Source organism: Anolis sagrei, chromosome 1 (assembly GCF_037176765.1).
Source record: "Anolis sagrei isolate rAnoSag1 chromosome 1, rAnoSag1.mat, whole genome shotgun sequence".
Taxonomy (NCBI): domain Eukaryota; kingdom Metazoa; phylum Chordata; class Lepidosauria; order Squamata; family Dactyloidae; genus Anolis; species Anolis sagrei.
Genome location: NC_090021.1, coordinates 125,938,955 through 125,963,849, shown reverse-complemented (window position 1 = coordinate 125,963,849; position 24,895 = coordinate 125,938,955). Strand labels below are relative to the sequence as shown.

Below are 24,895 nucleotides of genomic sequence, written 5' to 3'. Positions count from 1 at the left end.
AGAATCAAAGGTATGTCAAATAAATTCAAATTTCCTTGAATAATGCTACGCTCTGTTACTTCATGACAAGTGATTGGACCAACAGTTCATCCATGGTTTACACTGTAAGTATTCACTTCCAGTTTACTACTCAAAATGAATTCTTCAAACCTCACAGAAAAAAATCATGTAAACTTGATGAACAAATATATCTATCAGTTGTTCTGCGGTAAATCACTTTCTAAAGATGTAAAAATGTTCAAGCTGCCTATCAATTAAACGTGATCCACACATTTCAAAGGGTTTTCTTAGTGGAGGAATGCTCTAGAAGTTTCTTGTTTCTTCCTCTGCTTCTTCCTCTGAAATATAGGATATAGCAGTGGTTCTCAACTTTCCTAATGCTGCGACACTATAATACAGTTTCTCATATTGTGATGACCTCCAATCATAAAATTATTTTTGTTGCTACTTCATAACTGCAATTTTGCTTCTGTTATGAATCATAATGTAAATATCTGATATGCAGGATATATTTTCATTCACTGGATGAAATTTGGCATAAATACCCAATAAGCCCAAATTTGAAAACTGGTGGGGTTGGGGGGGATTGATTTTCTCATTTGGGAGTTGTAGTTGCCAGGATTTATAGTTAACCTAAAATCAAAGAGCATTCTGAACCTCACCAACAATAGCATTGGGCTAAACTTCCCACATAGAATCCCCATGACCAACAGAAAATACTGGAAGGGTTTGCTGGGCATTGACCTTGAGTTTTGGAGTTGTAGTTCACCAACATCCAGAGAGCACTGTGGATTCAAACAATAATGAATCTGGACCAAACTTGGCATGGATACTCAATATGCCCACATGTGAACACTGATGGAGTTTGGGGAAAATAGACCTTGACATTTGGGAGTTGTAGTTCACCTACAATCAAAGAGCATTCTGAACCCCACCAATGACAGAATTGGGCCAAACTTCCCACACAGAACCCCCATGACCAACAGAAAATACTGTGTTTTCTGATGGTCTTTGGCTATCCCCCTGACACCCCCTCTTGTGGCCCCTTAGGGGTCCCAACCCCCAGGTTGAGAAATGCTGGCCTATAACATCTGGAATCCACTGGTGGCCTGCCATCCAAATACTAGTTGAAGCTCACCCTGTTTAGCTTCCAGGATCATTCAAGATCTCTTTACATTGTATCTAAACTCGCCACTGCTTCTTCAGAGTATGATAGTTTTAAGAGCTGTAGGATATGATTAAAAGACACCAATCTTACTACATCTTATTTAAGGAAATATGTTTTAGAAAGCTGAAAATTATAATAAAGCATAAACAAAAGATTAATGGTCTACTCATGCTTACGTTAACGGAAAATTCAAGTCGAAATATCAACACATCCCTAACAATTGTTACTTTCAAGCAAATACCACAATATCAACATAGTCCTTGAAATACAGTTTTCACTGACTTGTCTCTGATGCTGTCAACGTATGTGCTTTATATTTAATCTCCCCAATAACTCACCACCTCCAAAATATACATTCTTACATTTTCCAAACATACTTTCCACAGAGAAATTGTCATATGACCAACTCTGGGATTTAAATTAACCGAGGCTTACTGTGGGAAGGAGAAGACGTCAACAATGTCCTGCAAAAAGAACAGAAGCCAAAAGGTGACTAATCACCTGTGAAAACAACATTAGGATGTGTTGTAAAAGGCTGTAGAATGACAACATTGGGATGCTATCATCCTAATGTTGGGTAGTGTTCTTCCCAGATATTTCTCACAAAGTTAAGACAGCACAGAAATTTTCCCCAAAAAGGGGAAACATTGACAAGCTAGAATAGTCGTGAGACATTGACAAGCTGGAATGTGTCCAGAGGAGGGCGACTAAAATGATCAAGTGTCTGGAGAACAAGTCCTATGAAGACTGGCTTAAAGAGCTGTGCATGTTTAGCCTGAAGAAGAGAAGGCTGAGAGGAGATATGATAGCCATGTATAAATATGTGAGAGGAAGTCATAGGGAGGAGGGAGCAAGCTTGTTTTCTGCTTCCTTGGAGACTAGGACATGGAACAATGGCTTCAAACTACAAGAAAGGAGATTCCATCTGAACATTAGGAAGAACTTCCTGACGATGAGAGCTGTTCAGCAGTGGAACTCTCTGCCCCGGAGTGTGGTGGAGGCTCCTTCTGTGGAAGCTTTTAAACAGAGGCTGGATGGCCATCTGTCAGGGGTGCTTTGAATGCAATATTCCTGCTTCTTGGCAGGGGGTTGGACTGGATGGCCCATGAGGTCTCTTCTAACTCTTTGATTCTGTGATTATATGATTCTATATAACCCAGAATATCAAGACAGAAAATCCCACAATATCTGTTTTAAACTGGGTTATCTGAGTCCATACTGCCTTATAGTCCAGTTCAAGTTAGACAGAGTGAGGTTTTATTCAGCTGTGTGGAATAAAATTGTTTCTGACCTATGGTTTCAAATTGTTTCTGACCTAAGGTTACCCTAAGGTGAACATGTCATGGGATTTCCTTGGCAAGATTTGTTCACAGAGGGCTTACCTTACTCAGAATATGAGTATGACTTATCCGAGGTCACTCAATGTGTTTTGTACAGCTGACAGGGGTTTGTCCCAGTCCGATATTCAAGCCACTACACCACACTGACTTTCCTAAATCAGAGATTCACCAGGGAAACATACAAAAGGTGCTGCGCTCTTTAAAGGGTAAAGCAGTACATAAGTGTATTAAGTGCAATTATTTAGTTTCACATGCATAAAGTCTTAGTCACAGTACAGTATCAGTTACATACCGCAGCAACTTGCAGCCCTGCCATGCCTTAAACCTGATGTTCCAGAGAATCTAGATATTTCAAAAGACAGGAAGCTCAAGCAGCAAATCATCCACTCCAGCAATAACAAATTGTTTTATTTCTTTAAAAAGAACCCGCAAGCATAAGGGCACAATGCTTTCGTTATGTGGAGAACCTGATCAAAACACACTTCAGCAAACACACAGCAAGCACCTTCTTTCAGGATATGCCTTGCTATTATTTAAAGTAATAGTAGCATTATTGAAAGTAATAATAGCAATAGGATACATTAGGAAAGCGAGACTGACAGAGCAAGGAAGCAAAAGTACCCAAATGTCCACTTCCAGCTGCATTTTCTTCCCTGTTTTTGTGAATGCTTACAGAGTTTGCATCTCTGCTAAAATACAAACATGCTGCCCTTTATGATATACTCATAATTTTTGTTTCACGAAGTAAAAATGTGTGTGTTGTGTGCATGCAAATGAGGCCTTCTGGAGGCAAGAGGGAAAGGGCTGTTCTAATTTTGCTGGGGAGTGAGTTCCATAGGCGAGGCCACCACCGAGAAGGCCTTGTTTCTTGTCTCTGCCAGTCGAGTCTGCAAAGAGGATGGGATCGGGAGAAGGGCCTCCCCAGAAGATCTTAGCCTCTGAGGTGGATCATTGTGGGAGATACATTCTGACAGATAAGCTGGGCCAGAACAATTTGCTCCCATTATTTCTCTCCCAACTCAAAAAATATATTTTCCTCCAATCACTCTATGCTGCATCATATACAAGTCATCAAAATCTCAGAAGTCTCATTATTTGGGTGAGTTTCCAATGCCTTCACACCTCTATACAGTTCTTTATTCATTCATTAAGTACAATATTTCAGAATAGATCAGATTACTGCAGAAGACTTTTAAAGAGTAGTTTCGGGATGACCTGAAGAACTGGTGCTAATTGATGACAGATCAACTGAGTCTATATCTACAGTACAAATTTGCTTACAGCTTTTTTCTATCAGTTTGTCCAGATCTCCTAAGAATCTTTGAGAATTTGCTGAAGATACGAACATTTCAAATTTCAGATCCATACAAGTACCCTTTATCAATACCAAGGTTCCTTGGGAAGTAATCATGGTTAAAGCAGAGCTTAGCAAGGGTACAACTCCCACAAGTCTTCTGGGGCTACAACTCCCACAAGTCTTCATCCACTAAAACTAGTTATAGTCCAATAGTTTTTTTTTTTTGGGGGGGGGGGGGGTTCAAGCTTGGGTTGAACCAGCTTGCTGGAAGACAATTTCAGGAATGAGAAAAAACTGGTTTTTCTTCTGGATATAAATGACCCTAAGCACAAGATGAACAGCATTACTTCCATCAGAATAGAGAAAGGTGTTGGCAGATGTGATAAAAAGTAAATCCCAACAACGCAGCATGAAACCAAACTTTAAAAAAGAAATCATGCTGTGGCATTTCATCCCAATCCCTATAAATTGACCATTTGAGTGACTAGTCTTCTAACAAACATGCAATATTTACATGGCCCTTTTGGAAAAGTAAGAATATGGTTAGGCACTGCTGGACAATTGTCTGGGTTCAAAGAGGTCTTCAGCACTGTAAAGTAATTTGCTTTGACAAATTACTGTGTAAAATGGAAGTGATAAGAGATATACCCAAGGGAACGCTTTAAAGTATGCGAGGATAAGAAAGTATTGAGTGTTTTTAATTGGATCCACACAATCCAACAAGATATCCTTTGCACAGTTGGCCCTCTATATTTGCGGGTTTGGGTTTTGTGGATTTTATTGTTTACACATTTGATTAGTAACAGAAGTATCTAAGTCTGGCAGCATGACTCTATGGACATGTTTCACTGGAATCGTATTGCCGAACCTAATGATACCTGAGCAATTCTCCCAGGTTTAAAAAAATGTGTTTATTCATTCAGTTTTTTCACTTTTGTGGAAATCTTGTGTGGCGGAATGAAAATCACACATAGTTGACATCTTTACCAATCCACACACTGTCTTGCTAGTGCAAAGATATGCCATGAAGATGATCAGTAAAGAATAAGGTGTTTACTCTTTGTCATGCAGAGCAACATATATACAGTCATGTAAACAGTTGCATTGACTCACACAATGTCCTTTGAGAAAGATTCAAATGATTCTTTTTTTTTTTTTGTGGTAGACTCTCCTTTGGAGATTTTTTTTTTTTTTATAAATCATTTTTATTGCGTTTTTGTGTGGTTACAAGGAAAGTGGGGGAATAATTGTGAAGGAGATAGTAAAGTAGGAAATGATAATAAACATAGAGTGTTGTGCAGAGAGAGAGTCTACATAAAAAAAAGAAAAAAAGAAAAAATAGGTTTCAAAAAGTGAAAAACAAAAAAGGAAGAAAAAAAATTTAAAAAATGGTGGACTTCCATATGTTCTTTGAAGATCTAGTAAAAAAAAACACAAATAGAAATGGAAGTAATAACCAAATCCATGGTGTGTAGAAAAATTGTAGCAAAAAGAAAAATATATATATTTCATTTCAGACATGAGTATTTTTAATACATGGAATAAGGATATTTCCAAATTCATATGGCAAGGAAAGAAACCGAGGATAAAACGATTAATCTTAATAGATGAAAAAAAGAGAGGCGGCCTTGGACTACCAGATCTCAGAACATACTACGAAGCATGTAGTCTTAGTTGGATTAAAGATTGCACCACTTTAAAAAAGAGGAATGTGTTGACGTTAGAAGGGGCGGACTTAAGACGAGGATGGCACGCCTATCTGTGGTACGATAAAATTAAGATTGAAAATTTTTTTACAAATCATTATATTAGAGCTGGTTTAATCAAAATTTGGGAAAAATATAAAAGAAGACTCTACAACAGCACACCACTATGGCTGTCACCATTGGAAGCATTTCAACGGAGAGAGCTTGGCTGGGAAGCGTGGCCTACTTATGAAGACCTAATTAGATCAGAAAAGGGGACATTTATATTAAAAGAAGAAAAAGAGATCAAAGAAACTTTCACCACTCTATCATGGCTGAACTATAGACAAATACTAGACTGTTATAAAATTGACAAAGAATCAAATTTCGGAAATAAAGAGGGATTTTGGGATATCATTATGAAGACAAATAATAAAATAATAACAAAAATCTATAAAAATTATTAGAATGAACAACAGAAACAGAATATGTAAAAGAATCTATGATTAAATGGGCACAAAATATAGGCCATCAAATTCGCTTGGAACAATGGGAGAAGATTTGGAACCAGAAAATGAAATACACCTATTCCTATAATCTAAAAGAAAATCAAATTAAGATGATACATAGGTGGTACATTACACCACAAAAAATTTCAAAGTTTGACAAGAAGGCACCTGATAGATGTTGGAAATGTGATCAACACATAGGATCCTTCTACCATATGTGGTGGACCTGCCCAAAAGCTAAAAAAATTTGGAATATAATCCATAATAATATACAAAGTATACTCGATATAAAAATAAGAAAAGAACCAGAGTTCTTTTTGTTGGGAATGTATGATATAATAGGAGACAAAAATAAAGATATTATCTTCAACTACCTGATTACAGCAGCCAGGATTGTTTATGCAAAGAGATGGAGACAGAGAGAAATACCACAAATTGAAGAGTGGCAGTGTAAGATATTAGAAATAATGAACATGGATGAGCTAACGTACTGGCTGACACCGAATGAAGGAAAACCGAAAAAACATACAAACTGGGACTTGGTGAAAAGTTATTTTAAACACCAAAATATAGAGGTCGTCCTTTGAAAATCACCAACTTAGAACAAAAATAACCGTATCACAGGAAAGCATATTGAACTATCTGAAATGAAAGATATATATTTTTCTTTTTGCTACAATTTTTCTACATATCAAATGATTCTTAGGTGTCCAGATTTTCTTCCAGCAACTCAGAAGCGAAATAATTCAAATTGACTTGGTAAGCTCCCTGCACAGCAAACCTAAACATGCAACTGTTGCCAAAACTCCCAGGCTCAGCTAGCTTCTCTGACATGGCCCAACTAATCAGTTTTGCATGTTTCAGTTAACACACTCACCAACTGATTTTAACATGCTCCAGCATCTTGCACACTGAATTTTTGTGAAAGTGGAGGGAAGCTGTAGTTAGCTACGGCCAATAACCTTAAACAGGACAGCTTCTGCATACGCAAGAGGCAAACCATAGTTTAAAGCTGTTTTTTTGTTCCATCTCCACAATGACACAATTTCCAGATATGAAAGAGAGCATTTTGATTATTTTCTCAGTTTCCATATCACAGCTCTTTTATGATTCTTATGTGACAGACCCTCCACACATACAAGGCAAAAAAGCCCAAAGAGATGTAAGATTTCTACACATACCAGCTTCCATGTGTTATGGAATCCTATAAGATCCAGAAGCCAACATGAGAAGGCTCCCCAAGTAGAGAGTGGGTGGAAGGAACATAGGAAATGTATTCGTGGTGCAGATGTCAGAGTTACTTATTAATGTAGAAAATTAATTCATTCAAATATTCCCAACTCACCCTCTTGCTAAAGATCTCAAGGTGGAATGCACTAAAATCAGTATGCCTTATTTAAAACAGTGTAAACAATGAAAAACGAGTTTAAAGGTTAAAGAGAAATCAAACAATTTAACCAGCTGGGGAAAATGACATATTAAAACTTGTGAAATAGTTTTAAATTATTTAAAATCATGCACCTGTGAGGGTTTATGCAAAATCACTTGGGCCTCAAAGATTTTAATGAACAGTCACATTTTCCACTGATATTAGAATGGCAGCAATGGTGAAGTCTATCAAGCCTTCTGTAACTGGAGAGCCACAACGAGAAAGTTCTCATTTTTTGCATTTTCCCATAGCCTAATGATGGGACAGAGGAATAGATGGAGAGAGCTGCATTCTTGAACCATTTAAAAGGCTTAAAATATCATAGCCAACACCCAGAATTCAAACTGGAAGAGCAGTCAATGCAGTTTCTTTACAGTGCTATGTGGCATTTTTATAGACCTCATCACACTGGAGAATGAATCCACCTTAAATCTGGTTTCTTCCTCCTGAAGAATTTTGGGGTTTGTACTTAGGGAGGAGCCTTTAACACTCACTCAACTACAAACCTCAGAATTCTGCAGGATGAAGTAGTAAGATGCTCTTGGAGAGGAGCTGCAGTTTCCAAGTTGTCTTCAAGGGCAACTCCAAACTGAGAGGTTACCAGTTTGGGTTTGGATACATTATCCCAAACGATGGTCTGGACGCCCTGGTAGTGCAGCAGGTTAAATCGCTGAGCTGCTGAACTTGCTTGCCGAAAGGTTGGCAGTTCGAATCTAGAGAATGGGGTAAGCTCTCACTGTTAGGCCCTGCTCCTACCAGCCTAGCAGTTCAAAAACAAACAAATGTGAGTAGATCAATAGGTACCACCTTGGACAGAAGGTGACAGTGCTCCATGCAGTCATGCTGGCTACATGATCTGGGAGGTGCCTATGGACAACAGTGGCTCTTCAGCTTAGAAATAGAAATAAGCACCACCCCCAGAGTCGGACACGACTAGACTTAATGTCAAGGAAAACCTTTACCTTTAATATGGTTTGGACACCCACTTTGAACCATGGTTTCTTATTCTGGGATGATGGACACAGTTATCAATTGACACACCATAAAAAGCCTTATTTCATTGTTACGTATAAAGAGCTTCTGTAAGTAATATACTGTACATATAATTAGTTGCTTCGGGCAGTGAGCGAGGAAGCTGAAATCATTACATCTCAGTAAAAAATGCAAGGAAAGATAAATGGGTTTACCACTTTTTAAAAACCTTTGTCAGTCATACAGATCTTACATACTGAAACAGATGCCACTCCATGGAGTATACATGTGTAATTCTGAAGGGTGGCTTGGTGACCTGGCCAACCACTCCGGCAAGATCTGTGCCCAGAGGACTTTAAGGCTGAATCCTGGTAACTGGAGAAGGGCTTACTCCTTCCTTTTGGCTTATGAGCTCTCCTTACTAAAGGGGAAGAAGAAAGAGTATCCTTAGGGCTCAGGCACGGGTCAATGGAAATTGTTGTTATTGTTGTATGCCTTCACATTATTTCTGATTTATGGCAACCTTAAGGGTAAACGATAACAGGGTTTTCTTGGCAAGATGTGCTCAGAGAGGATTTACTCCCTGATGTTCAGAGAGTGTGTCTTGCCAAAGGTCATACAGTAGGTTTCTGCAAGTGAACAGACTATGGCTTAATAATGCCTCACGTCAATTCTGTCTCTCTGTCTCTGTGTGTCTGTGTCTAGTAAAATAAGCTCAAGTGGGAATACAAGAGTCATTGTCAGCGACTCTGCAGAACGAGAAACAGCGCTGGTAGGAATAATGAGACCTAACGCGTACAACATACATACACTCTGTTGTCAAATGGGACTTGCAGTTTAAGAAGTGATGTTGCTTCTATTATTCTATGAAAAAAGGTCTCATCACCCTTAGGCAAGGAAGATGCAAGGTTTTTTTTATGTCAGAAGCAACTTGAGATATTGCAAGTTGCTTCTGGTGTGAGAGAATTGGCCGTCTGCAAGGACGTTGCCCAGGGGAGGCCCAGATGTTTGATGCTTTACCATCCTGTGGGAGGCTTCTCTCATGTCCCTGCATGGAAGCTAGAGCTCAACAGATGGGAGCTTACACCACTCCCCAGATTCGAACTGCCAACCTTTCGGTCAACCAGTTCAGCCAGGACAAGGGCCCACTGCTCCACTGAGGGCTTCCAGAAGCAAGTGAGAAGGGGTAAGTTGCATATGCTTGGGGAGTGTCAAGGCTGCAGGTGTGATGCTGGGGAAGGGGAGGATGAGGACATGATCTTTATCACAAGCCATTTTCCACCTAATCCTGATTCCCTGGGCCCAAGCTGCTTTGCCTTGTTTCAATTGCCACCTTATCAACTGGTCTTAGCCAAATACTTTGGCACACCTGTTCCACTGTGCCACTACGGACTGTTCTTCCTGATCCGGAAAAATTTCTTCAGAGGTTGCATTAATTGGCCACACCTTGCCTCCACAACCTTCCTCCTTGGATTGTTTCCTCAAGCTTCGAATTCCACCTACACTTTCTTTTTAGATTTGTTGTCACTGCTGTAACTCTTCCGGACTTCACCTCCCTTGTCGTTGAGCAACTTTGCACTAAGCTGGAACTCTCCTCCCAGTTCTCACTTGTATGGAATTTCCAGGCAGCCTTTTGACCACTTTTCCTTCTCTCTCAGAAAATAACTTTGTGTGTATGTGTGTTTCAGGAGCAACTTGAGAGTCTGCAAGTCACTTCTAGTGTGAGAAAATTGGCCGTCTGCAAGAACATTGCCTAGGGGACACCCAGATGTTTTACTATCCTGTGGGAGGCTTCTCTCATGTCCCTGCATGAGAAGCTGGAGCTGACAGATGGGAGCTCACCCTGCTCCCTGGATTTGAACCACCAACCTTTCAGCCAGCAGTCCTGTCAGCACAAGGGTTGAACCCACTGCACCACAGGGGTTCTAGAAAATAACTACCAAAAGCTCAGTTAGACTATAGAACAAATGTAGTTTGACACAATTTTAACAATGCGATGAGAGTTGTAGTTCAGTGAGGCATCAGCTCTCTTTGGCAGACAAGGCTAGAGATCTTGTATAACTTCAGTTCCAACTATTCCATAGAATCGAGTCATAGCAGTTCAAGTGGTGCCAAACTGCATTATTTCAAAAATGCAGATACACTCAAACTTAAGCAACTTGAATATTTAATAATACAATCAGATTCAGACTCACAATCACAAGAGCAATACATTGCGTATATGTGGATACATGTATTTTAAAAAAGGAAGTACTATAACTGCAATAAAGGAAACGATTAGTGGTGGGAGGGGACAGGATTGAGGTCACGAAGAATGTCTTGTGGCTACACGTTCGGGCACATCTAAAGACCAGCTTGAGAAACAATGGTATAATTAGGGAAGGAGCTCACAGCAATATCATTGTTGCATCTACTGATCACATATACAGTTCATATACACAGATTCAATGCATGAACTTACCCTTATTTTCTGTCTGGGGAAAATACAGGCAGTCCCAGAGTTACAAACATCTGACTTACAAACGATGCAGTTAAGAACGAGGGTGAGACAACAGGAAGTGGGAGAAATCTACCCCTTGGAAGGGAAATTCACTCCTAGGGATCTCATCACACTAGAGAATGAATTCACTTAAAATCCAGTTTCTGCCTCATGCAGAATTCTGGGGTTTGTAGTTTAGTGAGGGTATTAAAGGCACCTCCCTAAACTATAAAATCCAGAATTCTGCAGGAGGCAGAAACCAGATTTAAAGTGGATTCATTCTCTAGTGTGATGAAGTAGCTGTGGAAGAGTTATCCTGGGGAAAAGGTGTCTCCACTGAAGCTTTATTCTCAATCCGTGTTTCTACAACAAGCCACATTTTTCAAAATCCAATGATCACAGGGACAGAAAGTGAGGTTAAATCTTCTGAAAAGAGGCACAGACAACAAAACAAACACCACAGGGGTGTCAACCCTTCCCTTTGCTATCCAAAGCTCGCTCTGTGTGTGTATGTGTGTGGCGTTACACTAAAATGTACCTGTTGTGACTTACATACAAATTCAACGTAAGAACAAACCTTCTTCTTCATAACTTGAGGACTCCCTGTAGTAAAGATTATTCGACCTGGCATCCAGATAATGCAAGGGTTTGGGTGTCTTGTGTCTTTTGTGACATGCACAGGTTTTAAGATCTAAAAGAACTCTGTAGAAACACATGTAGACTGAATGCTTCTACACCACAGAATCTATGCAGTTTGACTCCACTAACTGCCACAGTTCAATACTATAGAGTTTTAGTTTTACTTAAAAAAATGCCTTCTCTGCTAAAGAGTGCTGGTGCCTCACCAAATAACATCTTCCAAAATAGCACTGAGACATGGCAGTTCAAACTGTGCCGAAATGTATTAATTCTAAAATATAGATCAGGCATGGGCAAACTTTGGCCCTCCAGGTGTTTGGACTCTAACTCCCACAATTCCTAACAAATTGTGGAAGTTGGAATCCAAAACATCTAGAGCACCGAAGTTTGCTCATGCCTAGTACAGATTCACCTTTGTGTCACAACAGTCCGCAAAAAGGAGGGTTATTCACACACTAGTTCTCTATGCAAAGCCAATCTATTTATATTCATGGATACATGGAATAGTATGATCAATAGATATAGCAGGTAAAAGTAAGCAGTTACTCCCAAACATCTGGGGACTCACAGCAATACTTTTCAATGGAGGAGTAAATCCATTATTACTGTAGGAGCAAAACTCCCGAAAAGTTGCAAAACTGATTCTTCAGATGGCTCATATTCTCATGCTGAATAACCAGACAGATTGCCCAACAAGAGAAACACATCAACTCTTCAAGCTAAACAGCCAGAGTGTTATTACCAAAAGTTCATCTTTTTTTAAGAGAAAGGAAAGAAAGGTAAATGGGTTAAATTAAAAGGAGTTTGACTATTTTCATGTCTACATTAGACAGGCTTCATAAATGGGATAATCTGACACCCACGTATGAAATTGTAACACCTAAGCAAGTTGCTCATGCTCATACAATATCGCCCTTCAGATCAAAGTCTTTAAAAGCTGATTTTGGACAGTAACTTCCTTTGGGAAGCCAGCATGGTTCAGCCTGAACAATGACTCTGGAGATCAGGGTTCGAATCCCCACTCAGTCACAAAACTTTGGCAAGTCACACTGTCTCATCCTCAGAGGAAGGCTACAAAGGAAACCTATTCCAATCTTGCCAAGGAAAGCCTACGATGAATTCACCTTTGGGTCACCCTAGCTTTTGAAGGAACATGGAAACGACAAACGACTTCCAATTAGTGGCCCACTAACTCTACATAAATAAAGATGATGAGATGATGAAAAAGAAAACCACAGTGCCCACAACTCAATGAGTGGAGAAATCTATGTGTTCTATTTTGTCTTTTAAAGAAAAATGTAAAAAATAAACAAGGAATTTAAAGAGAATTAATAGGTTGCTGCAAATCTTCCAGGCTGTGAGGTCTGTTGGAAACTAGGCAAGTGAGGTTTATATATCTGTGGAATGTCCAGGGTGGGAGAAAGAACTCTTGTCTGCTTGAAGGAAGTGTAAATGTTGCAATTGGCCACCTGGATTAGTATTTAATGGCCTTGTAGCTTCAAAGCCTAGTTGTTCCTGCCTAGGGGGAACCTTTGTTGGAAGGTGTTAACTGGCCTGATTGTTTCTTCTCTGGAATTATCCTGTTTTTTAGTGTTCCCCTTTATTTACTGTTCTGATTTTAGACTTTTTTAATACACTGAAATCCAAAAGCATATGGACAATTTCAACAGAAAATGAACGAAGTCTGGCTACCAGTATTTCTTGATGCTATGGGATCCTGGGGCTGGTAGTTTGGTGAGGCACCAGCACTCTTTGACAAAGAAGGTGAAAGTCTTTGTAAAACTACAGCTCTCTTATAATTCCATAACACTGAGCCATGGCAGTCCAAGTGATGCCAAATTGCATTAAGTGGTTCTCAACCTGTGGGTCTCCATGTGTTTTGGACTACAACTCCCGGAAATCCCAGTCAGTTTACCAGCTGTTAGGATTTCTGGGAGTTGAATGCCAAAACATCTGGGGACTCACAGGTAGATGTACCTTGTCTTTCCAGTCTTCCCCTATATACGTCTCAGGTTCACCCTGCACTCAGAGGAGCTTGTCCCCAGCAACCTTTTCCTTTGCCAATATTTTTTTACTGTTTCCAGCAAGCAAGCAAGCAACTGGTTTGTCGCAGGAATGGAAAAGCAGGTCTTGCAAGAGTTGAGACTCGGGGCTGTGGGCAGGAAGAAAGCTGGCGCCAATGTGGAGGCAAGCTGGAGGAGGGTTAAACATCCACACTGTGGAATCAGTGCAGATTGGCACCACTTGGAACTGCCAGGGCTGAAGGCTAGGGAATCAGGAGAGTTGTAGTTTCATAATATCTGCCAAAAGAGGCTAGGACCTCACTGAACTAGAAACCCCACAGCACGGAGATGTGGCAGTTCCAAGTGGGGACAAATCTGCACTAATTCGACAGTGGAGATGCCACCCTGAAAAGGTTTGCCTAGATACAAAGAGGCTGAGAGAAGCATTCTCTCCTGACATTTCCCCTGCATCTATGGCAAGCATACTCAGAGGTTTGACTTCACAACCTCTGAGGATACTTGCCATAGATGCAGGCGAAATGTCAGGATAGAATGCTTCTAGAACAGGGGTCCCCAAACTATGGCCCGGGGGCCGGATATGGCCCTCCATGGTCATTTACCCAGGGTCAACCTAAGGCTAAAACTACTTGAAAGCACACAACAACAACAACAACAACAACAACAACAACAACAATCCTATCTCATCAGCCAAAAGCAGGCCCACACTTCTCATTGAAATACTAATAAGTTTATAATTTGTTAAAATAGTTCTCCATTTTAATTTTTGAATTGTTTTTAAGTGTTTTTGCACTACAAATAAGATATGTGCAAAGTGCATCAGAATTCATTCATGTTTTTTTTTAATTATAATCTGGCCCTCCAATAGTTTGAGGGACTGTGAGCTGGCCCGCTGTTTAAAAAGTTTGAGGATCCCTGTTCCATATAAGCCCGAAAAACCTACAATCCAGTGATTCCAGCCATGAAAGCCTTCGACAATACATTGAAATCATTTTCGCTAACCACCCCAAATATTCCCTTTTTCATTGAACTTTAATCTCTCTCTATTAGAATCTGCCAACATAAATATTTTCATTATATAGGCAAGGTTTCTCTATATTCATGAGATTTGGGTTGCTGTGAGTTTTTCTCAGGCTGTATGGCCATGTTCCAGAAGCATTCTCTCCTGACGTTTAACCTGCATCTATGGCAGGCATCCTCAGAGGTTGTGAGGTCTGTTGGAAACTAGGAAAATTGGGTTTAATATCTGTGGAATAGGAGCCCCCGGTGGCGCAGTGGGTTAAACCCCTGTGCCGGCAGGACTGAAGACCGACAGGTCGCAGGTTCGAATCCAGGGAGAGGCAGATGAGCTCCCTCTATCAGCTCCAGCTCCTCATGCGGGGACATGAGAGAAGCCTCCCACAAGGATGGCAAAAACATCAAATAATCCTGGCGTCCCCTGGGCAAAGTCCTTGAAGACAGCCAATTCTCTCACACCAGAAGTGAGTTGCAGTTTCTCAGGTCACTCCTGACACGACTATCTATCTATCTATCTAGCTAGATATCTGTGGAATGTCCAGGGTGGGAGAAAGAACTCTTGTCTGCTGGAGGCAAGTTGGAATGTTGCAATTGGCCACCTTGATCAGCATTTAATGGCCTTGCAGCTTCAAAGCCTGGCTGACTGCTGCCTGGGGAAATCTTTGTTGGGAGGTCTTAGCTGGTCCTGATGGATTCTTGTCTGGTTTCCAACAGACCCCTCAACCTCTGAGGATGCCTGCCATAGATGTAGGCGAAACGTCAGGAGAGAATGCTTCTAGAACATGGCTATACAGTCTGAAAAACCTACAACAACCCAGTGATTCCGGCCATGAAAGCCAACAACAATACATTTAACATCTCTACTGGGAGAAACTGTTCCAAGCCTAGTTCCAACAGACCTCATAACCTCTGAGGATGCCTGCCACAGATGCAGGCGAAACGTCAGGAGAGAATGCTTCTAGAACATGGCCATACAGCCCGAAAATCCTACAACAACCCAGTGATTCCAGCCATGACAATACTTTGAAGCTGAGAGAGTTGGCCACTCCATTGATTGACAGGCGAAACGCCCGCCCACTCGCCTTGGCAGAACTTTGCAAAGGTCTAGTGAGTCAATGAAGAAGGGTCTCTCTCTCTCTTCCCCCCCCCCCGCTTTGTTCTTCCCAATGGTTGCGCCCAAAAGTGGCGTCCAAGGGGAGGCTAGTCCATCTTCACCTTGAAGAGGGGGGGGGGGGCTCAAGTTGAGGCATGCCCTTGCTTCCTTGTCCGCTGGCTTGCACTTCCTCCCTCCCGCTTCTCCAGGCTCACCTTGGGCAGCTCGCGGAGCTGGTTGGCGTCCAAGAGGAGCTCTTCCAAGCTGCGGCTGTAGCGGTAGATCTCCTCCGGGACGGCGGCCAGGGAGCAGTGGCGCTTGTCGATAAGCTCCACATGACGGTTGCACCGCCACAGAGGGATGCAATGGAACATCGCGGCGGCGGCGGCGGCAGGAAAAACAACAGCCGCCTGCCTGCCAGGCAGCCAGCCGCCGAGGTCTCTCACTCACTCTCTCTCTCTCTCTTGTAGTCGAAGCTTGGCTCGCTGTGTGTGTGTGCGCGCGCGCGCGCCGCTGGGAAAGAGGGAGGGCTCGCGCTCTCTCTCCCTCAATGTCTCGCTCTCTCGCGCGCGCGCCCTTAGCAACCCCGGGCAAGCGCCGGGTCCCAAAGCGCGCGCGCTCTTTCTCTCACTCCTCGGTTTTGCACCGTGCTTCTCTCTCGCGCGCGCGCGCTCTCCCCCTCTCTCTCTCTTTCTCCGGTCTTTTCTAATCTTCCGCCTTCAACAAGTTCCTATACACACACCAAAAAAAAAAAAAAAAGGAGGAGCCATCCCTGCCTTTGGGACAAGCGCAAAACGCTTCCCAATCTTTTGCAACTACAAAAGGATTGTCTGAGTCGGCCGGTCGCCCAAGCTGCCTGACCCGGAACACTCGCTCGCGCCCTCCTTTCTCTCTTTTCTCCTCTCCTCCTTTTCTCCCCCCCCCTTTCGGGCTGACGTCACCATCCCCCTGGCCCCGCCCCTCCTCCTTGGCCCCCACTCGGGGATCTCTCTCTGACCCCGCAAGGTTGGGAAAGCAAGGAGAGGAAGGAAAAGAGGGGGAACTCTTCCCAAAGTTTGGCATTTTTCCCCCTTCTGGAAGTCTCCAGCCTTACCTCTGCTGCGGGAACAACAGATTTACTCGGAAGTTACTTCTGCCACGCTGGAGATCCAGGTTGTCTCTACGTTGGAGAATGAATGCAGTTTGACACCGCTTGGACGCCCCCTGGATCAATGTTATGGGATGCTGGGAGGTGTCGTTTGGTGAGGCGCCTCTTAGGCAGAGAAGGCTCAAGACCTTAGGAAACTACAGCTTCCAGGATCCCACACCATTGAGCCCTGGCAGTTCAAGCTGCATTGATTCCACAATGTGGATATACTCAGTAGGTTTTTGTTTTTTTTTCCAGAAGCAAAGACTTCAAAAACTGCCTGAAAGCTGCTGCTGCTTCTTTTTGCTTATTTAAAATCTTTGTTACTAGTTTTGCTGATGACTCTTCTGTTCCTGTTTTGGGTTTCCCTGCCATACCTGTCATTTCAATATTGAACAGCTGTGAGTTTCCCTGCCACACCTGTCATTTCAATATTGGACTGCTGTGAGTTTTCCGGGCTGTCTGGCCATGTTCCAGAAGCATTCTCTCCTGACGTTTCACCCACATCTATGGCAGGCATCCTCTGAGGTTGAGGGGTCTGTTAGGAACTAGGCCAGTGGGGTTATATATACCTGTGTAATGTCCAGGGTGGGAGAAAGAACTCTTGTCTGCCTGAGGAAAGTGTGAATGCTGCAGTTGGACACCTTGATTAGCATTTAATGGCCTTACAGCTTCAAAGCCTGGCTGCTTCCTGCCTGGGAGCATACTTGTTGGAAGGTGTTAACTGGCCCTGATTGATTCTTGTCTGGAATTCCCCTGGGTTTTTTTTTAAGTGTTGCTCTTTATTTACTGTCCTTATTCTAGACCTTTTTAATACTGATAGCCAGATTTTGTTCATTGTCATGGTTTCCTCCTTTCTGTTGTAATTGTCCACATGCTTGTGGATTTCAATGGCTTTCAGTGTAGTCTGACATGGTGGTTGTTGGAGTATTCCAGCATTTCTGTGGTCTCAAACAATATGCTGTATCCAGGTTGGTTCATCTGCTATGCCTTCCAACAAAGGATTCCCCCAGGCAGGAAGCAACCAGGCTTTGAAGTTGCAAGGCCATTCAATGCTAATAAAGGTGCCCAATTGCAACATTCACACTTGCCTCAAGCAGACAAAGAATTCTTTCTCAAACCCTGGACATTCCACAGATATATAAACCCCAACTGCCTAGTTTCCAACAGACCTCACAACCTCCAAGGATGCCTGCCATAGATTTGGGTGAAACGTCAGGAGAGAATGCTTCTGGAACGTGACCATTCAGCCCAGAAAACTCACAGCAATCCAATAATTCACATGGATCTCTAGTTCATAATAATACAGCAAGTTCTCAATCAGAAGTCAAGCCACCACAGCCCTCAAGCAGCTGAAAAGAAATCAAAGAAATAATGATTTAAATAAAAAAATTAAATTGTTTTTAGTAGAATTGTTACATTTAGTTCAGTCTGCATTTGTCTTAATTCACTTTTGCTGTATTTCAATATTACTATTAAGTCAATACGTGGTTTATGATTGCCACATTGGCGCAACAGGTTAAACCACTAAACTGTAGAACTTGCTGATCGGAAGATCAGTGGTTCGGGTCCGCAGACAGGGTGAGTTCCTGCTGTCAGCCCCAGCTTCTGCTAAATTTACAGTTCAAAAACATGCAAATATGACTAGTTCAATAGGTACCGCTTCTGCGGGAAGGTAACGGCGCTCCATGCAGTCATGCCGGCCACATGACCTTGGAGGTGTCTACGGACAACACCGGGTCTTGGCTTAGAAGTGGTTATGAGAATTACTCCCCAGAGTCAGACACAAGTAGACTTAACGTCAAAGGGAACCTTTACCTTTACAGTATGAGGTATAGTATTAGATGTGTTTTAATGGTAACTCTCAAGCAACCTGAAAGTACATTTATCCAGCATCTACCCGAGGTGCCAAAGTCCATTGTATTTAACTAATGTGTCACATAGCAGCCACATTGAACAGGCCTGACAAATGAATGCTTCCAAAGGAAAGCAGTTGCCTGGGTGACAGCTCATCAACCACAGTCTGGTCCTTTTGAAAGATGGGTCTTGAAACTCAGGTTTGCTGTCAAAGCATTGCACAAGGGACTTGCAGTTCTTACTAATGGGCAGAGGATTAGTCCACTCCATCCTCCCATAGCGCATTGTCATCCACTTATATCTGACTCATGCAAGGCTATTTGCACTTTGCAGAATCGTGCAGCCCTGAATCACTGTAGTAATGCATATTCTATATAGTCGGTCTGCTTATGATCAAAGGAATCCATTAGGACCCTTTGTGTAATACAATCTACATATGATCTGGATCCTCCCTCTTTTGAAATCTGAATAATGTCTTGGACTTCTGGCTGAACCTTTCCATAGAATCACTCTGGAGAACCTAGAAAATGCCTAGAGAAGGTTTCTCTATACAGTAGGCTCTCAGTTAACTGGCACTCATGTATGCCAGATAAATATTGTTTCTGGTTCTCTGAGAGTTACTATTAAAACAGGCCTCACTAATACTATACCATACCATCAACTCGGTTTGACTTGATATTAATACTGAAATACAGTAATTAAAAGCTAATAAAGACAAACTTAATGCAACACATTTAAAGTAAACGTAAAGATTTCCCCTGACATTAACTAGTTGAGTCCGACTCTGGGCGGTGGTGTTCATCTCCATTTCTAAGCCAAAAAGCCGGCATTGTCTGTAGATGCCTCTAAGGTCACGTGGCTGGCATGACTGCATGGAGCGCCATTATTTTCCTGCTAGAGCAGTACCTATTGATCTACTCACATTTTCCTGTTTTCAAACTGCTAGGTTGGCAGAAGCTTGGGCTAACAATGGGAGCTCACCCCACTGCCCAGATTTGAACCGCTGGCCTTTCAGTCAGCAAGTCCAGCAGCTCAGTGGTTTAATCCACTGCACCACCAGATTTTTAATCTATAATGTGCTTTCTGTGATTTTTTTTGCTGGTGTTCTGATTGCTTGAGGTCTAGTTAGCTGAGAGTCTTTTTCCCCCAACAGAGTAAAAGTCAACTTCCACCAGAACATCCAATGGAAGTTGACTATAGGATTGTAAAGGAGGCCCAGAGAGAACTCTTTTTTAGGCATTTTAGTTCTGCAGACAGAGGAATTCTATGATATTCAAACTTTTTTGAATATGAATTAAACTACATTCAATTACAGAACTGAAAAAAATGGATATGGGCCATGGCTTATTTAGTTACATCTACATATGGGTGTATCTGTAGAATTAATACAATCGGACCTCACTGTTATGTAATTGTCATAGTCCCAATGCTGCAGAATCACTGAAGTTGTAGTTTGATAAGGTCTTTATCCTTTTCCATGAAAGGGTGCTAGTGTGTCACCAAATTACAACACCCAGGAATCCATAGCATTGAACTACAGCAGTTAAAGTGGTGTCAAACTGCATCGATTTTGCTACGTAGATGTAATCTGCCACATAACATTGCCTTGGTTAAGGTGTTTGCACCTCATTCTATCCACTTTAAATCAAAATGAATTCGCCAGCAATTTTCTCATTAGTCTCCTGTTTGACACAGGATAGGCAGGGCTGTCTCTGGTTTAGAATATAGATATATCCACGAGTTGCTGTGAGTGTTCCAGGCTGTGTGGCCATGTTCCAGAAGCATTCTCTCCTGATGTTTCACCTACATCTATGGCAGGCATCCTCAGAGGTTGTGAGGTCTGTTGGAAACTAGGCAAGTAATGTTTATACATCTGTGGAATAATGTCCAGGGTTGGAGAAAGAACTCTTGTCTGATTGAGGCAGGTGTGAATGTTGCAATTGGCCTGATTAGCACTGAATGGCCTTGCACTTCCAAAACCTGGCTACTTCCTGCCTGAAAACATCCTTTGTTGGGATCCATGTTTGACATCAGACATGGCAATAGTAAAAAAGAAAGAAAGAAAGAAAGAAAAGAAAAGAAAAGAAAAGCAGTGAGAAATCCTCAGTTTTCTAAGCCACTGGCTTTCTGTACAGTATTCTTCATCAGGAGGTTCCCATCTACAGGCACAAAGACAAAGGCATTTTATCTCACAATGTGTTAATTAGCCCTTGAATATAAGGATGTGTCTGCTAACACTTAATTACGTTTGTGTTAATTATACTATTAAGGTAATGATAACTATCTCTCTCTCTTTTTTTGGCATTTCAGTTTGTTCTCTCCCCACCTAAACAATAGGTAGTAATTGAAATGCAAATAATCACCTACCAACACCCATAAGACTCTATACATCTGAATAAGGGCACAAATCCACAAAGTTCAGTATATGCCAAATAAATCCTTTTGGTGTTTAGGGTCATTTTTGTTGTCGGTTTTGCTGCAACAGGTAACTTGACAATTTCTTTGGACGCAATATTAATTTATGTCATAAGAAAACAATGACAATATACAATGCCAAAAACAACACACTTGCTAAGATCTTAGTCTTTCCAATGCACTTCATGTTATGCTTTGCAGACATTTCTGTGTTCCTAGATTTACGGAATATTTTGTTTTCAGTTAATTCCACGGGTCTTGTTATCAAGTAAGTCAACACCAGTCAGATTTGCATTGATTTAAATACAAACAAACTTCCCTATCATTTTCACCATCACTTTGAAAGGTGGGTTTCGAAGTCAAACGAAATAAAACAGAATTTCCCCAGTAGGGTTGCCCCACATTTTCCTGTGTTTCACCAAGGGCTCAAAAAACATACCGCAGAAACCTGATAGACTGAACAAATCTCATTATAGATAAAAACTCGTAGGACTAATCTTCAATTTGCTCTTGGAAAGCTGTGAGAGATAAACCAGCAGCAATTCTAGGCTATCACCTGCCAGTTGGAAAATATGTCAGAAGAATCTTTCCTTTCCTTCCTAAAGGTATGCAAAGAATGCAGGGCTTGTTTGTTCTATAAAGCCAACAGTATTAATATACAAGGAGAGCTTTAAAAGTTCACAAAAAGCAATAAAGCCATATAACTTACAAACTTATCTTTTTTTGCATTAAGAGGCTCTCTGATTCATAATGTTCTGGGAGGCAATCGGAGAAAGCTCTCAAACATGTGGTGAACTCTACCATAAATAAAAAGATGTACAGTCTTTAAAATTTTGTAGTCTCGTGGTTTGAATTTTTTCCATGTCTTAGGGTGCATCTAAAGCAGGCATGGGCAAACTTTCTAACTTTCTAACGCATGCTAGCACTCCTTGCTAGAAGGACTGGCTGCCCCATAATGGATGGATGGATGAATGAAAGGAAGGAAAGAAGGAAGGAAGGAGAGATGGAAGGGAGGAAGGGAAGGATGGAAAGAGAAAAGGGGAAGGAAGGAAGGAAGGAAGGAAGGAAGGAAGGAAGGAAGGAAGGAAGGAAGGAAGGAAGGAAGGAAGGGGGAAGGAAGGCAGGATGAAAGGGTGGAAGGGAAGGAGGAAGGGAAGGAGGAAGAAAAGAGAAAAGGAAGGAAGGGATGAAGAGAATGATGGATGGAAGGAAAGAAGGAAGGAAGGGAAGGATAAAGAAAGAAGGGAAGGAAGAAAGGGGAAGGAAGGAAAGACAAAAGGGAAGGAAGAAGGGAAGAATGAGAGGGTGAAAGGGATGGATAGATGGAAGGGAGTGAGGGAGAGAGAGGGGAAAGGATAAAGAAAAAGGGGAAGGAAGGAAAGACAAAAGGGAAGGAAGGAAGGAGAAAGGGAGAGAGGGAAGGACGAAAGGGTGGAAGGAGAAAGAGGGAGAGAGGGAAGGACGAAAGGGTGGAAGGAGAAAGAGGGAGGAAGGAAGGGAAGGAGGAAGGAAGGAGAGAATAAAGAAAGGATGAAAGGGAGGAAGGGAAGGATGGAAGGAGAAAATAGGGGAGGGAGGAAAGAGATGGAAGGAAAGACAAAAAGGAAGGAAGAAGGGAAGGATTAAAGGGTGAAATGGAGGGAGGTAAGGAAGGGTAAAGAAAAGAGAGAAAGAAGGAAAGATAAAAGGGAGGAAAGGAAGGAAGGAGAAAGAGGGAGGGGGAGGAGAGAGGGAAGGAAGGAAAGACGAAAGGGTGGAAGGGAATGAAGGGAGGGAGAAAGAGAGTGGAGGGAGGAAAGAGAGAAGGAAGGAAAGACAAAAGGGAAGGAAGAAAGGTAGAGAAGGAAGGACGAAAGGGTGGAAGGGATAGAGAAAGAGGGAGGAAAGGACCAAGGAAAGAGAGAAGGAAGGAAGGATAGGATGGTGAGAGGAGGGCCTGAGAAAAGGGTCCAAGGGGCCACATCCGGGCCCCAGGCCGGGATTTAACCAATACCCGATCTAAACTGTAAATTTAATCCAGTTGATAATACTTTAACTGCCATGGCTCAAGGCCATGGAATCATGGGATCCATAGTTTTACATGGTCTCTCGCCTTCTCTGCTAAAGAGTTCTGGTGTTACACCAAACTACAACTCCCAAGATTCCATAGCATTGAACCACGGAAGTTCATATGAGGTCAAACTATTGATTCCACTGTGTAGAGACGCCCAAATGTGAGCGAAATTGCTTCTGAAAAAGCCAGAAAAACAAAACGTACAAGTCTTTTTCAGACAAGACACAAACTAGAAAATCAATTGCACCTTTTGAACATTATGAGAAACAAATCATGGACAAAAACTACTTGGTTGGGTTTTTGTTTTGTTTTGTTTTGATCATTTTGAAGTAAGAGTGATTGCCTGTATGTCCCAGCCGAACTGGAATTCCCCCCAAATTCAACTTTGGTGTGAACTGCAAACACAGCTATACGGATATCATTCATATATCAAAGGTTGTTGCTACATGATAGCATTTCAGAGTTTTATATTTAGTATTAGCTTACATTTATGCCGTGATCTGTGTATGTGTGTGTCACTGTAAATGTTCCATATCCAATAAGATAGTGTCAGCGCTGACAATTCCAGGTGGAAATTATAAATATCTGAAAATCAATCATAATGTTAAAACACACATCACTGAATACCAACAATCACCATGAATTGATGCAACATCTGATGGCATTTGTTCACATCTTCAGCCATTCATAAAACTTGATTGTTATGCCAACAATCACATGTACATGTTGACATCTCATTTCAGGTATTCATGAAATCTGCTCCACCTGATCTCCCCCCTCCCCCCACTTTCATTTTTGTCAAACTGGTTTTGTGTCTCCGATATTCTAAGGGTGCACCCACAGTGTAGAATTAATGTAGTTTGGCTCGCTATAACTGGAGTTGGGGATTTGCAAAGTCTTCAGCCTTCTCTGCCAAAGAGTGCTGGTATCTCACCAAACGACAGCTTCCATGATTTCATTACATTGATTTATGGCAGTTAAAGTGTTGTTCAACTGCATTAATTCTACAGTATAGATCCAACTTACAAATTCCAGCAGTAAGCTGGCCCTAATTCCTATCGGCATAATATGATCTCATGTAAAAGAGCTCTGTACAATTTGGTAATTTCCAAAGGGGTTATACATATTTCTCGGCTTCAGTAAAAACAGCAATGGTAGCATACGAGCTAACAAGTTTAAAATTTTTATATATATAAAATTTGCAAAAACTTGTATATGTATAGTATATGACTGGAGTTATACTTAAAAATGCACCTGTTCCAAGTTACATACAAATTAAACTTAAGATCAAACCTACAGAACCTATCTTGTTTGTAACTTGGGGTCTGCTTGTCTACGGCAGGATTTGTTGACAAACCCATGCTGGCTCTGGCTAATCAATTATACTTGCAGAAAGACTCCTGCTCATTCCAATGCAATATTTTTCCTGATGGCCAGTTGGCCTATAGTTTCCTACATCTTCTCATTCTCCTCCTCCTTTTTTTTTCATATTTCTATTTCTCAGAGAGTTTGCCTGTCTCCAGACCTCTGGCACCTCGCCTTTTCTCCAAAATTTCACAAGTGTGATGGCAAGTGGTTCTGCCAGTACGTCAGCAACTTCCTTCAATGCCCTGGGATGCAGTTTGTTTAGCCCTGCAGATCTGAATTTATTTAGATTAACTAGGTGATTCCTGACTAACTCCTTATCCATCTTGATTTGCAACCTGGATTCCTTGCCAAGGTTTCTGCTGACGTATGGAAGCAATTAGTCTCAAGGGGGAGTGATATAAAACACTGTAGTAGTTCTGCTTTTTCA

The 24,895-nt window shown here is 41.6% G+C and overlaps 1 protein-coding gene across 6 annotated transcripts in view; it reads right to left on the bottom strand.

The window, feature by feature from the left end:
- LRRC1 (leucine rich repeat containing 1) overlaps positions 1–16,763 on the bottom strand; it is a 126,713-nt gene extending 109,950 nt beyond the window's left edge. For 5 of the 6 annotated variants that reach the window (XM_060788202.2, XM_060788215.2, XM_060788208.2 and 2 more), the window contains exon 1: positions 15,865–16,565. In XM_060788202.2, coding sequence (XP_060644185.2) covers positions 15,865–16,023 — 159 coding nt within the window. In that variant the 5' untranslated portion in view covers positions 16,024–16,565. Of the gene's footprint in view, positions 1–15,864; positions 16,566–16,742 lie in introns of those variants that run through there. The other variant, XM_060788221.2, reaches the window with a different exon arrangement.
- Between the last annotated feature and the right edge of the window lie 8,132 nt (positions 16,764–24,895).